This window comes from Bidens hawaiensis, unplaced genomic scaffold, assembly GCF_021521415.1.
Source record: "Bidens hawaiensis isolate Kalapana, Puna unplaced genomic scaffold, B.hawaiensis_p1.1 tig00026879_1, whole genome shotgun sequence".
Classification (NCBI taxonomy): Eukaryota; Viridiplantae; Streptophyta; class Magnoliopsida; order Asterales; family Asteraceae; genus Bidens; species Bidens hawaiensis.
Genome location: NW_027494335.1, coordinates 189346 through 204186, shown reverse-complemented (window position 1 = coordinate 204186; position 14841 = coordinate 189346). Strand labels below are relative to the sequence as shown.

Here is a 14841-nt window from a genome sequence, read left to right as displayed (position 1 = left end):
GTGAGTTTGCCTGTGCAAACATCAATGAGAGCCCTAGCGGTGGCTAGAAATGGTCTTCCTAAGATGAGAGGTACAGATTTTTCCTGGTCCATATCAAGGATTACAAAGTCTACAGGAGAAACAAATTTATCAATTTTCACTAACATGTTTTCAACGATGCCCCTATGATACTTCACTGATCGATCAGCTAGCTGGATGCTCATGCGGGTTGGTTTTGGTTCTCCTAGTCCTATTTAGAAAAAACCGCATAAGGCATCAAGTTATTGCTAGCTCCGAGATCAGCTAGGGCATTGCTGAAAAATAAATCTCCTATTAAGCAAGGGATGGTAAAACTCCCTGGATCGGTCTTCTTTGTCGGTAGCTTGTTTTGAAGGACAACAGAGCATTCTTCATTTAGAGTTACATGTGACAGCTCTTCCAACTTTCTCTTGTTTATCAACACATCTTTCAGGAACTTTGCATACTTTGGCATTTGTGAGATGGCTTCGATGAAAGGAAGATTGATGTGCAATTGTTTGAAGAGTTCAAGGGATTTGCCATACTGGGCTTCCATATTTTCTTTCTTAAGACGGTTTGGGTAAGGAATGGGTGGGACATATGGTTTTATTGGTTCTCTGACTTGTGCGGTACCTGCTGGGACTTGCCGATCGTGCACCTTGTCTAGAATCTCAGTTTTATCATCAACTGGTTGTGATGGGGATACCACATCTTGAGTGGTCTTGCCACTTCTTAATGTTATGGCATTGGCCTGAGCATTTGGGTTTGTTACTGTGTTGCTTGGAAGACCACCGGGTTGTCTTTCAGAAAGCAACTAGGCTAGTTGACCCACTTGATTTTCGATGTTTTGTAAAGATGCCTTCTGATTCCTTAACTCCGCCTCTTCTTCTGGAACCTTTCTTCGGTCAATTTGTTTTAAGTTTCAGTACTGGCTAAGAGCCGTGTTAATAGAATCTCCACAGTATCCCCATTGTTTGGGTGTTGACTGGTGCTTGGCCATTGGCTGTCGTATTGAGGATTTGGTTGGGATGGATGAGTTTGGTTAAAAGGATGCTTGTCAAACCCAGACGGTGTTTGATTGTTTGCTCCATCCTTCCAACTGAAATTAGGATGATTCCTCCAACCAGGGTTATATGTGTTCCCAAAGGTGTTGTTTTGTCGGCTCACGTAATCAACATCTTCTACCATCATGCTTTGCTGGAAATATTTCGCCTTGTGTTCACCTCCACAAGTGTCGCACTTAGTCTTTGCTTTCACTAACTCTGTTTGTAGTTGCTCAAACTTCTTTGAGAGTGCTTTGAGTTGTGCAGTGACAAAAATGTTGGAGTCAACATGGTGCATACCCTTGTGTGATGGGGTTGATCGTGGTGGGTTGTATGCGAAGCTTTTCTTTGCTGCTTTCTTTAGAACCTCGAATGCTTCGTTGGGAGATTTGGTTCCCAGATATCCACCGGCGATTTGATCAATTGCCTGCTTGTTTTGGCTAGATTGGGCATCGAAGAATGTTTGAACTTGGAGCCATTTGTTCAACCCATGATGTGGACATCTTCTTAGCAAGCCCTTGTATCTCTCCCAAGCTGCATGTAGTGACTCGTCTTCGTCAGTTCTAAATCCGGTGATACTGGCTCCGTACTTTGCAGTTTTGTCTGGTGGAAAGTATTTCAGGAGGAACTGTTCTACCATCTAGTCCCAATTGGTAATGGTGCCAGATGGCAGTGACTCTAGCCAATCCAAGGCATGGCCTCGGAGGGAGAATGGAAAAAGTTTGAGCCTAATTTGGTCCTCAGAGTAGTTTGGGATTTTGAAAGTACCGCATACTCGTAAGAATCGAGAGATATGAGACAAGGGATCTTCATCGAGAAGCCCATGGAATTGAACAAAATTTTCCACCATATGAATGGTGCTGGATTTGATTTCGAAGTTTACAGTGATTTCAGGTGGTGCCACGCCACTTCCATAACCTTCGAGGGTCGGCCTTCCGTATTGGTTCATGTTAGGTTCGTTTTCTGGCCCGTTTTATTCCGCCATGTTTTGTTCCGTTACAGTTTCTCAGGTTGTTACGTCCGCAAACGCCTCGTTTTTTATTGTCTCAGCTACTACACGTGAACGGTTGCGTAACCTTTAGTGAAGGCAACGTTCGGGTTCCGAAAGTGGTGAAACAAGCTCAGGTGCGGGCGTGGTGGACATTCATCTTAAGAAAATAAACAAAGAAACTAAACAAGTAAAAGTGAACTATAAGTAACGTAGAAATAAATAAACTTTTTTTTAGAGTAAACTAAGATTTTTTTTAATTAGACTAAAATTATTTAAACAAAAATGAACAAAATTATTTTTTTAACAATTATAAACAACGGTTAAACTAAAAACTTATATTAGTATTAAAATTTTACCGCGTCCCCGGCAACGGCGCCAAAAACTTGATGTGGTGTGAGATATATATATTTTTATTAAAGATTTATCACACTTTGTCGGGTTTTAAAAATGGTTTTCACCTAGACTTAACCGCACACAAAAGGCAAGTGTACCCTTCGTGTGGTAATATAGTAACGGCGAGAACCGGGTATCAATCCATGGACACGTAAATTTTAATATCAAATCTTTGCAAATATAATAAGCATGAGAAATGAGTTTAATTGATTTGTTTTTAAGATTAGTTTTTAGAAAAACTCGTAACAATAATTTAAAGCAAGTAACACGATAATGGAGATAAACAAGAATTAAGAAGCTATCACCTTAACTTAGAATCCACTTGACTCCTAATGACGGTAAACTTAAATATATGATAAATTCACTATTTTGTTTTAAAAAGAATAGTTTCTAGTTATAGATAATCATCCAAATGATTTTTTGGAAAACTTAGTATGAATTATACAAACTAATCACCTCAAATCATACTATAATGTAAGTGAACGTTTATGGTGAAATTTAATGATATAGATTATCATTCAATTACGAAACTCAAATCTAACAATCGGTCGGAAAGATTACATGAACAACACATAATCCACCTATGGTTGATTAAATTATACTAAGTTCAAGTATTCCTTTGATTTATGGATTTTCAACCCAAGTGTAATATTAAAATAGTTGTATTAACAAATTATTTATAATATTACTTAACAAGAATATAAATTCATAACAAATGTTCAATCTTTTCAAATCTAAATATTAGGATATATGTTTAACCAATTTTCATGTAGCATACAATAATTATTTTAACTATTTCTAGATTAAAAGTTATAAAGTTGAATGAATAACATTTATAAATAAATGATAAAATCAAGAGTCTTTCAACATAACAAGATATACCATTTATAATTCTTGTATATTACTTTCAATTGTTTAAACACAATATTTTATCAAAAGATAACCAAGAACTAGTCATTATTTTAACATAAAATTATCATATATTAATTCCAACCATCAAAAGTTGTCAAGTTTCATCATGAGTTAATGTGATATAAAGAGTTTTAGCTCATGATAATTATAAAAGATACACCAAAATAGAAGAATATAGCATTCATGTTTAATATTAAGATAATCTAACCAAGCTAGATAATTATGATGATGCTAAGACTTCTTCTTGATGTTGTAAGAAGGTTCAAGAGCATCTCTTTCTTTAATTCTATGGATTATGAGAGTGAAAATGAGTGTGTTTTTCTCCAAAATTGTGCACACCAAATGAGCAACATGCATGGTCGTTATATAGGCAAACTGTGCACAATGCATGGCCCATGCTTAGAAGGGGCATGACCCATGCTGGTCCCCTTGTAGTACACCACGTGCTCCCTGATGTACTCTTTGGCATATAGCTAGGCACGGGGCATGTTTGGGTTAGGCATGGCCTGTGCTGGTCCCTCAATCATTAAATAACTGATTTGTACTTTCTTGGCAGACTTGATTGGCATGGGGCATGCTTGGGTGAGGCATGACCCTGTGTGTCTTCAAAAAGGGGGGACAACCAACAGTGTACTTTATTTTGTCATCTTCTGAGGAGGCGTGGGACATGTCTGGCTAGGATTGGCCCATGCTTAACTGATGTGTCTTCAGATGGAAATGGGGCATGCCTGGTTGAGGCTTGGCCCATGCTTAGCTGACAGACTTTGATTTTTCTTGATTCTTTTCTTTGTTTTTCGTCATGTTTGGTTTCTTAAGCTTATTTTTCCTACAAAAACAAATAAAGGTTTATTAGAACCGATTCTTAATAATATTATGAAGAAAATAATATGAATCGGGTATATAATGATGCAATAAATATGTATAAATAATTATACATCAACGCACGTAACCGAAACCGACCAACTTCGCATCGACTTACGGCCTCAATGTCAAGGACCAATAATGCTTGAGTTTTACCATCGCACAGGTTTTACTGACCCGCCTTAGCGCAACGCGTCAGGTGAAAACACTAGTAAATAAAAAGTAAAAGGCTAAAATCAAAAGTTTTTATTACGTATCCCAAACCTTAATATATATATATATATATATATCTGTTTAATTTTTAGGGCGGCCTGACACCATACTTATAACTTGCATAAACATCTTACAAATATTATAAACCAATGTTTTAAAAACCGGTACGTACCGGCCGGTTGAACCAGTTATACCGGATTTCAGTATGGCAACCGATATTTAGATTCCGGTATATTTAGGCGGTTTGCAGAACATCGTATTGGTCGGTTTTTAATAAATACTGGTTTAAACCGGAAAACCTGCTTTAAACAAAGAGTTTTTTATATTTTTTTGTGGCCCGTATTTTTTAAAAATATTTTTTAACCTAGCGGATAAAATTAAAACCAATTTTTTATTCTGCAAATTCAAGTTTGATTTTTTTTGCATCTTTAGTAATTGATTAATTTCATATACAAAATACAAACTTTCTATTTGACTCGATCATTGTTCACGTGTGATGTTTGATTCACGTTTGATGTTTATTAATGTGTTTTAAGGTTATTTTTTGAGTTATGTTGTATTTATATAGAATTATAAAGTAAACTATTTAATCGATTGAGCCTCTTTGTACATCCCGATTCTACCGGTTATACCATTTTTAAACCAAATCTAGTACGAGTAAAATATCGGTTTTTAAAACATTGTTATAAACGTTTTATTTTAAAGAACATGATTAAACTAGAATAAACTAGAATGACGTTTAATTAAAAGAATAAAATAAAATAAAATGCCCTTTAATGTGCTTTAACAGAGTCGAAATGGTATGATTGCTAGCACGGAAACTCATGGATCGGGTCACCTTCATTCCTGACTGCACAAAGCACGGAGTAAACACCTTTTGTACCGACCAAAAAGCTGATCATTCGCATCACGATATTCATTTTTTATTTGTGTAGGAAAAAAACGAAATTAATTCATTTTTTAAACAATCATATACAATACGATTTACTTTTTGTTGTTTATTTTTCAAAACTTATAAGACAATCCTTTAAGTTGAGGGGTTTCGAAGCCACTCCCTAGCGCCACGTCAGCACCACGTGGGTATTGAAGGCTTCAAAGCCCCACCCCAAAAATCCTCTCTATGGTGCATGGGCTTCGAAGCCTCTTTAATTTTTTACTTTACTTATATAAAACTAAAAAAATAACAACTTTATTAAACTTCAAATATAATAAAAATCAAACTTAATTTAACTAAAAAACATAAAAAAACCATACAAATAGAAAAAAATAGAACTAATATTCAGCGTCCGAGTTCTTGTTTGTGTATTTTGCCATTAATCTTACTTTTTTCCTCTAAAAACGCCTGCATGGCCAGATGTAAAACGGAATAATTTGAAACAGTTGTCCATTGAATTTGGTATTTGAGACATTGATAACATGTGTAAAATTAATGTTTGCTTTCTTGACTAAAAAAACGAGCAACATAACGTACAAGGGAGTCAAATAAAGAAGTATAACATAGCCTTTGTTAAACCAGTTTTTCGGTTACATTTGGATTAAAAAATAGGTTTAAGTTTAAGTCCTTATCTTGAATCAATTGGGATAATTTTGATTTCTGATCATTGTTTGTTTGTTTGGCCTCTAGCATCTTGCTAGCTTATGCCGTTGTTAATGAAAGTCGTTGTTCTGAAAAATTGAAGTTAATCAAACAGCCAAACATGTCAAAAAGAAATTCTAGTATCATTATGTGTTTATCACTTCTTATTTATGGCATATATATGATAGATAAGATTCGATCATTCTTTAAATAATGTTTGATTAACTTGTGACAGGCTCGATTAGCCATCTTATGTAAACTATCAGTGCCGTTCAAAAATCAAAATACAACCTAAACTACCAGTTTCATTTTAACCCTAATACAATGTTATGAAGCATATCTACGCAACGTTAAAGCTATGATACACCTTTAACACGATTGAAGGAATTCATATAAATTATATATAAGAGACACATAGAAGTCGTTATGAAGCAACATGAACTTTTAGCTATGACAAACACACACACATACACATATGTGTGTGTATGAGGTGAGTTGATTGTTAGTTATATAGTAAGTATATATAGATAAAAGGATTTTTTGGCTTGTATATAAATTGTTACTAAAATGAAGTAGTTTACACTTTGATTACACCTGAAAAATCTTTTACAAGCAATCGATAATTACAACTATTTTATTAAAATAAAATAACTATTAAATAAGTAAATATGATATATCTATCTATTCTAGTAAAATAAAATAATTGCAGACACGTGTCAGTTTATAGTTAATTGTCACAATTTTTTTTCTTCCAAAACTAATATATGGCATAGCTCAATAATTATTCACTTTGCTTTTACACTCAGTTTATATTATATCCAATTAAATTATTCATTTTTTATCTAACTCTATTTATATTATATCTATATACTTTTATACAAATAAATATTTACATATTATACTAATTTACATTGTTATAATATATTTCACAACATACTTGGTGAAATTTAAAAATCAACAACAAACAATGTTTGTAAAATATTGAAAAAAATATAATTTTAAATGTTATCATAAAGATATTATATGATGTATATTGTTGAAGATTGTAAAAAAACCACTATTAGGCTTTCAAATTACAAAGTAATTTTTTTAATCATTAAATAATAAATAAATGTTTAAAAGTTTATCCTTTTTTAAAAATAAATACGTTTATCTATTGGTTTTTTTGTACATTGTCATATAAATTTATAAATTATAAATATATGATTTAGATCTATCTATTTGTATTTTCGGTTAATTTAGTAAACTATGCATATATGGTTTAAAATTGTAAGGATATATACCAATCACTTTCAAATATAACAAATTTTATCATATTTAGTTTCTTGTGGTTTTTTATATCAAGGATTGTTTCGGGGTTTTTATTAAACTTAAATTTGATTGTTACGGGTTAAAAGTTGATAAATAGATTGTTTGGTACAAATTAACTACACTTGCTCAAATTTGTTACGCGTAAAAAAAGGGTAATCTAAATATTTTTTTTTTAAATTTTGAGAATGCAAATAGATTTATCGTCAAACTTGTTACAGGTTCAAAGTTTTGACTTGAAAATGTGAAACAAATGAAAGTTAGAATTTTAAATGTGACTGGGTTTCGAATTTATTTTTAATGACATTATTCGAAATAGTCAAAAGATTCAGAATTTGCACATTGAGTATTTTTCACATGACTATTAAAATTTAAGAAAAAATGACAACAACTTCTGACATGCCACCTCAAGGTCTATCAATACTTATAACTTTTATTAAATTAGAAACATTTGTATCAGCATTAACATTTTCTTGAATAGTGATCAGAATGTTGTATGTAAAGCACGTCATACAAAATTATGCTCAAGTGAAACAAAACATTCACAAAATTGAACGGGTTAACCTGTTATTTTTTTTTCAATTGGCAAAGTCAAAAAGCCTCTCAAACTTATCAAAATCTTTTCATTGTATAGCTTAAAACTATTATTATATGAGAAGTAGTCCCCGAAATTGGTTCATAACCAAATTTCTTTCAATTATACATACATGATACTAAGAATAAATTTTCAATAGATAGAGTGTTCTTGGGTATATTTTTGCATGTGCATTATTTTTTATTATTAAGTTTATTTAATTTTGGTAAAACTCATTTTGTGATATAAATAAAATTAAGTTATGTCTAATGATACACACATAGATGTAATACATTTTTCTATATACACTATGTATTGCTTTATTTGTAACTTAATTATTTAGATCATCTTGTGTGTTATACGGGCTCTAAAGCTAGTTATATTTATATACTATGTTAAAAAGAAATAAATTTTAACCTAACCTATAACATGTAATTATATTAGTTTTAAAATTCGTATTTAAAAGGTTATATAATCAAATAATAATTCTAATTAATTGATAGTGTGACCATCTAATAAATATACCTGGGGAAATCTGTAAAAAAAGAAGAAACCTATCACTTTTCGTTTCATTTCTTTTTTTTTTCTTTCAAAAATACATTCAGACGTTACATGTTTTCGTAAATAATGTTAAATCAAGTTTTTTGGTTACGTTACATATGCTTTAATCTTATAACCCATTTGAAAATAATAATTAGGATGAAGAAAAATTGTGATTTATGTCTACTTAATTATCATCTTTGGTAATGTAATTATGGCTGGTAAAAAAGTAAAAAGAATACCCAAGTGTTCATTAAAAAGGCTGAAAGTAAAGATATGAATCACATGATATATATCCTATTCATTGATTTCTCTCTCATCAACCACACTTCTATATAAACCCATGTTTCCCCACCATTTCTTTCCACCCTCAAAACTCCAATATTCATCACTATCTTCCCCTTCTAATTTTCTTCACATTCTTCCAGTGTTTGCATCAATGGCTACTGCTCAGGTATCTTTCTCTTTTTAGCTAAACATCACCCATTAATTCCATTCTTACATATAATAAAAATGCCAAAGGAAACCTTAAGGCTACTCGTAGCAAGGCCGTCCCAGAGAAAAACGAGGCCTACACGTGTAGAAAAGAATCAAAATTTAATGGTCTTACCTAATACAAAGTTTAATGGATTTAACAAACAAATAGGGTTTTTAAAATTAGTTATAGTATGTTATATGGAAAATAATACTTAAGCAAAATACATATACATAGCAATTTTAGGCCCTGAGGATGGGCCTTGGGCGGTCGTCCACTTTGCCCCTCCCCAGGGCCGACCCTGGCTTGTAGTAAGCCAAGTTTTCTTGTAACGGTTCTCATGGTTAAAAATGTGTAAAAGAAAATAATATTGTTTTAAAAAGGATAATTTGTCCTGAACATATTACATATGTGCATGGTATCAATTATTTTTCCACTCAGCGTTTTTATGATTGATTTAAAATTTGATAATTTCTAACGCTGTCGATAACTTGTTACAAGACAAGAAATCAAGAATAATCTTCAGTCTATCGAGATATGGTCACTAATTAAAATAGCTTAAATCATGCAGGTTGTATCAGCAACACCTGCATTGCATGATGAGAAAGTAGAGGATCAACCAATCAAGGAAACCGGAAATGATCAAGAAACAAAAGTAACCGAAACAAAACCACAAGAAGAACCTGCTGAAACCACTGTTGCTGCTCCTGAACCCGAAGTTGTTACTCCTGAACCAGAAGTTGTTGCTCCTGAACCGGAAGTTGCTGCTGACCCTGAACCCGAAGCCGAACCAAAAGTCGAGCCGGAAGCAGAACTTGAAGCCCTTGCAGCCGAGGTTGAAACCAAAGTGGTTGTGAAAGACGAAGAAGAAGAAGAAGAAGATATCCCTGTGGATCAGCCAGCAAAGGTGGCACCTGAGCCTAGTGTGGAGGAAGAGGCTAAGGAACCAGAAGGTGAACCGATTGAAACTGAACCGGTAACCGAGGTGGCAAAGGTTGAAGTTGAAGCTGAACCAGAAGTGGAGGGTGAGAAGAAAGAAGAAGGTGTTGCAGCTGAGTAGATCACATGAAGTGGTGCTGGTGCATGCTTCTTGTTGATTTGGTTATTTTATTTTATTTTATTTTAGTTTGAATTAAAGTTTGTAAAATTCCAGCTGGGACAGTTATTGTAGTTAAAAGGCAAGCATGGGTTGGGTAGAAACTAGTAAGGGATCGAACATGCTGGTCAGGGTCTGCTGGTAATAAACTCCCAGGCTGGATTAGTTTGATTTTCATGAATAAAGTGTGTTTGTTGATGTTATAATTATAAAGGTGGCTTATTTGTTTGCAATTATGATCTTTTTTATCGACCAACAAGGGCTGACACTTGAAGGCACCCTAAATAATTGCAATACAGAAAAGTAATAACACACACCAAAAAAAAAAAAAAAAAAAACAAACAAACAAACAAACAAACCAGGAACACAAGTAATACGTCCACAATGCTATGCGTCATGGGTGCCCTTATATTTCACATCATCTATTCATCTATCACATTGTATCGTTAATCCTTAAAACCTTCATTTCATCTTCATCTCTACAAATGTTATTGCAATTCATAGTTTTCACGCCATCACTTACACACGATAGTTAAAATAAGAATTTTCTTTTATTTAATTTGGGAGCAACAAAAACAAAGACCCTTGTCAAAAGAACGAAAGTTATGGATGCATTGGAGATAGCCTAAAACATCCTTTGGAGATCAAACCTACGTCAATCTTCCCGACTATAAGAGCAAATACCCACACGGTTTTCAATCCAAAAAACCCCCCCAAAACTTTAACCTCTACCAATTTAGTCAAATAGCTTGGTCTACGATCGAAAGCAAGCCAACTCGTTTCAAAACTTTTAAAAACACCAAAATGATGTAAGAACAATGATTGAGCCGTTTTAACCTTCCTTTTAATTACAAAAAAGAAAAGAAATAATCATATCCTTTTGATTTAGTATTTTTTTATAACACCTTATGTCTCCTGTTTTTGGTAAATCTTTTTAACACTTTAATCGTTTTTTTAGGTTGAGGGGTGACAGAGAAAAAGGACATGGGTAATTTGGGTTCTTTATTTTGTTTTTTTTTCAATGAAAATGAAACGATCATTTGAAATATGATGTCATTTTTAACGTTTCTTGCCATTAATAAAATATTAACTTATGACAACATATTTCATCATTTATAGTGATTAGCACATGAAATGCACTTAAAATATAAGTTAGGGCAAACATCATAATTTCAATCGGTTCATCTTATTCGTCTTTTGTTATTCAGCTCAATTAAAATAATATTTTTTAATTAAAAATAACCTCAAAGGTTTAATTCAGGTTGATTAATTTGTTCCACAATAATCTTTATTTACTTAAACATGCAATTGTATCGAAGACAACAATATGTCACTATCCCATTTTGAATTACATAATCGAATTTTTTGTAAACTGCATTGCTTGTTGTTGGAGTTATAACTTTACTATTCATGACTCATTGAACTCGGCTAAGTAATTTCACAACTTCATGCTTGAGAAAACCAAAAGTGTCTAAGGCAAAAGACATAAATATTTGTTGATTGTCAAGACACGTCTTCTCATGTTTAGTCATCTTGCATGAAGCAGCCTGGTCGACTGCGAAACCACTACTCCCTTAGCCCACTAGAGGGGAAACCCCCGTTATATCCACACACATCTTTTCCTCATATCCATTCAAAGACCAAAATGTCAGCCGGTCGAAAAGATGATCTTCCATCCAACGGGCTGGTTAAGAAATTTACAGCACTAGACAAAAATGGGCTACGACCACGTTTTTTCCAATAACACTTTGCCACACTTTTTCTTAAAAGCGAGGCTAAGTGTCAAATTTAACATTTCGAATACCCTTTAACTACACATTTCATGTAATCATGTGACCATTGTGTAACATTTTAGGACGTTTAGCCACACCTAAAGAAAATATGTGACCATTGTTTAACAATAAGAAATCTTTTGCCCCACTTTTACTTTTAGAAATAAATGTGACATTTACTTGCCTCGCTGGGAAAACGTGGTGCCATGAGCATCTTTTTATCCGGATAACTTAAATGAAACTGTTTATATTTGTAGTCATGAAAATTGTAACAAAAACAAACCGATCCATAGTACCAAACATTGATGAATAAAATCTATTGTTGTAACAATTTACCTTAAGTGTTAAAGCTCACTTAGGTTTTCTTTGCTTACAACATTTTACTGTATGCAAAATCTCAATGTAAATAGTTGTTATCAAAAAACACACTTTGTTTCAATATATGTATCACCTTATCACTTAGGAATCAACAATTTTGATAACATTGTGCAAAATCCCAAACACAATGTTTTACCACAGTTTGTTACAATATATGCATGACATGAAATCAAAATTAATCACAAATCCACTTACAACAACATCGATTAAACGCAAGAAGAATGCATCTCATAATTCCTGAATGGTACCTTCAAATATATCTAACAATTGAACAACTGACAAGGGAAGACAGAGTTATTCTAACATATAGAAAGCTTCAATTGCTCCAAAACATTACCTTTTCATGAAATTTGGAGTAAAAAGCTTCAAATTGAAGATAAAACAAGTTAGGGTTCTTCGTTTAGGGCTCGTCGAATGGAGTAAAAAGCTTCAAATTGATGAATTAAGTGCGTCGTTTAAGGTTTGGATCAGAGAACAAATTGGGTGCTGTTTTCTCTTTGTAAAATTTGGAATTTGGAAGAGCGCGTAACTGGCCGAAATTGGGATATTGGGCGGGTATTGCTACAACCAATCCTTACAATTTTTTTTATTATTTTTTATTTTTTTGAAGTGTTTAAATTGTATATGGTGTTTAGTTACGACAATCGATATCGACTGAGTTCACAGACGTTCGTCTTTGTAACGTGCGAGCTCCCACCTAAGCAATTTAACCAAAACATAAACTTACTTCCAATCTATAACATAACCACTCCTACAAATTAATATCATTTAGACAGAACTTTCCCTAAGATGTTAGCACTTGGTTATAGAGAACTAGGCTCTTAACACCTTTTTTGTGATGAAAAAATCTTAAGAGAACCATGAACAGGCTAAAACAAGTTGTTGATTATGAAATGGTTTGGGGATTTGTTTTACGATGGTAGGAACACCTTAACAACATCTAAATAGAAGCTCAAAGTGGTGTAATATCATTTAGATAAAAGAGCAAAGTTTTCTTTTTGGTGAAGTTAGCTAAAAACATCAAGATCACTTGGTTTTCTTTTTAATTTTGGGTATGATATGAATGGGGAATAATCAAAGGATGTTATGGGATGATTTGAGATGATGAAATACATTCATGGAAGTCAAATTTATAGGCTACGACTTTTTGATACTGATAAATTTTCGCCTGCCACGTTAATGGCGAGCTGTAAAAAGTGGTAGAACCGATCTGGCATTGAGAAGAACCGTCTCATCTTGTGACAGGGTGTCTCATTGTGATGGGCCGTTTTAATTCACCCACCCACCACTACCTATCGCACCAACCCAATTTTACACAATACTTATACACTTTATATCATTAATCTCCATCTAACATAGGCAAGCCAAATCCCTAACCCTAATCATGTAAAGGCATTCTCGACATGTTCTCTGTATTATTGTGAGTGGGTACTCTATATTATATAGAGTAGTTATGAGTGGTTGTAAATGGAGAAGATAGAGAAACTTTTGTTTATGAGTAAATTTGGAGAAACACTATTCACCCTCTATAAATCTTTAATCTGTTTTTTTTAAGTGATTGTAAGTGGAGAAGAGAAAAATAATGTGATGATAAAAGTATGAAAGGTGTTATTTAATTGAAAATGAGAGAGAAAATATAGTGTTTTTAGTGTAACTATAAAAATAGAGATAGAGATGCTGCTGGAAATGCTTTAACCAATCTTCAAGTCCTTGATCTTAAGGTTTTTCCAGATCATTGGTTGGTGGGTATATGATGGTGGTTGTGATTTGTGGTAGGGGAGGTGGTGGTGGTGGTTCTCAGATTTATCTCTGCTTGCAATGGCCATTATTGCATTGACGTCGTTTTCAATTCCAAGTGTAGTAACTTCTTTGCGGACCTCCACGATGGTTGAGATTTGGCAAAAAAATTGTGAAGGACCGATTCCGCCTAAGAAATCGACCGGAAACTCCACTAAGAAATCAACCGGAAACTCCACTAACTGAATCATCTCTTCTAGATAGGGTTTAACCCATATTTACCCTTTTGTTGTTCGATTATGCTAGATCTAGAACGGGACTACATCGAGATGTGGTGAAACGTCGATTCACAACCAACAAAACCATTACCAATCGACCTTCATCCATGCGTAACCTTTAGTCGACCTTCAATTATAACTTCAATCCATCAAAATTCAAATGATCTTTAAATGATAAACATAGATAATGGTGGTTGTAGGTAGTGGTGTAGTCCTGGAAAGAGGGAGTTGGGGTTCGGTGAAGGCATAGGGGAATATATCTATCTATCTATCTATATATAGAGAGAGAGAGAGAGAGAGAGATAGATGATAGATGTAGATAATGGTGGTTGTAGGCAGTGATGTAGTCTGGAACAAGGGAGATGGGGTTAGGTGATGGCTTATTGGGGAAGAGATAAGTAGGTAGGTAGGAAGGCAGGTGGGTATTTGCCACATAAGTAATTTTGACAACTAGGCTTGTCACGCAAACATCAGATTAGTGAAGTTAACATTACTTTAGTCGTGGTCTAGTGTAAACTGATAGGTAAAAAGTTAGGACCGTCAACAACCAACTCTTTAGTTTTTACTTGCCAACATTCAATAGTTGATATTATTTCAAACCATTATTCTATTCACAAAGTAGTCCCAAAAAGGGATAATCCAAAATTTAACTCTATTGAATAAATTTTGGAGGGTATATGCTATAAAGGGCTATTCT

At 33.5% G+C, this 14841-nt stretch overlaps 2 protein-coding genes across 2 annotated transcripts; one reads left to right on the top strand and one right to left on the bottom strand.

Annotated features, from left to right (window-relative positions):
- Positions 1-229: 229 nt before the first annotated feature.
- Positions 230-1680, bottom strand: LOC143574283 (uncharacterized). Its single transcript, XM_077058940.1, has 2 exons — positions 1165-1680; positions 230-811 (listed from the first exon to the last, which is right to left on the bottom strand). Exons 1-2 carry the CDS (start codon positions 1678-1680, stop codon positions 230-232), a joined length of 1098 nt encoding a protein of 365 aa, XP_076915055.1.
- A 7075-nt stretch (positions 1681-8755) lies between these two features.
- Positions 8756-10039, top strand: LOC143574285 (uncharacterized). Its single transcript, XM_077058942.1, has 2 exons — positions 8756-8862; positions 9455-10039. The coding sequence occupies exons 1-2, from the start codon at positions 8848-8850 to the stop codon at positions 9941-9943; spliced, it is 504 nt and encodes a 167-aa protein (XP_076915057.1). The 5' UTR covers positions 8756-8847; the 3' UTR covers positions 9944-10039.
- The last annotated feature ends 4802 nt before the right edge of the window (positions 10040-14841 follow it).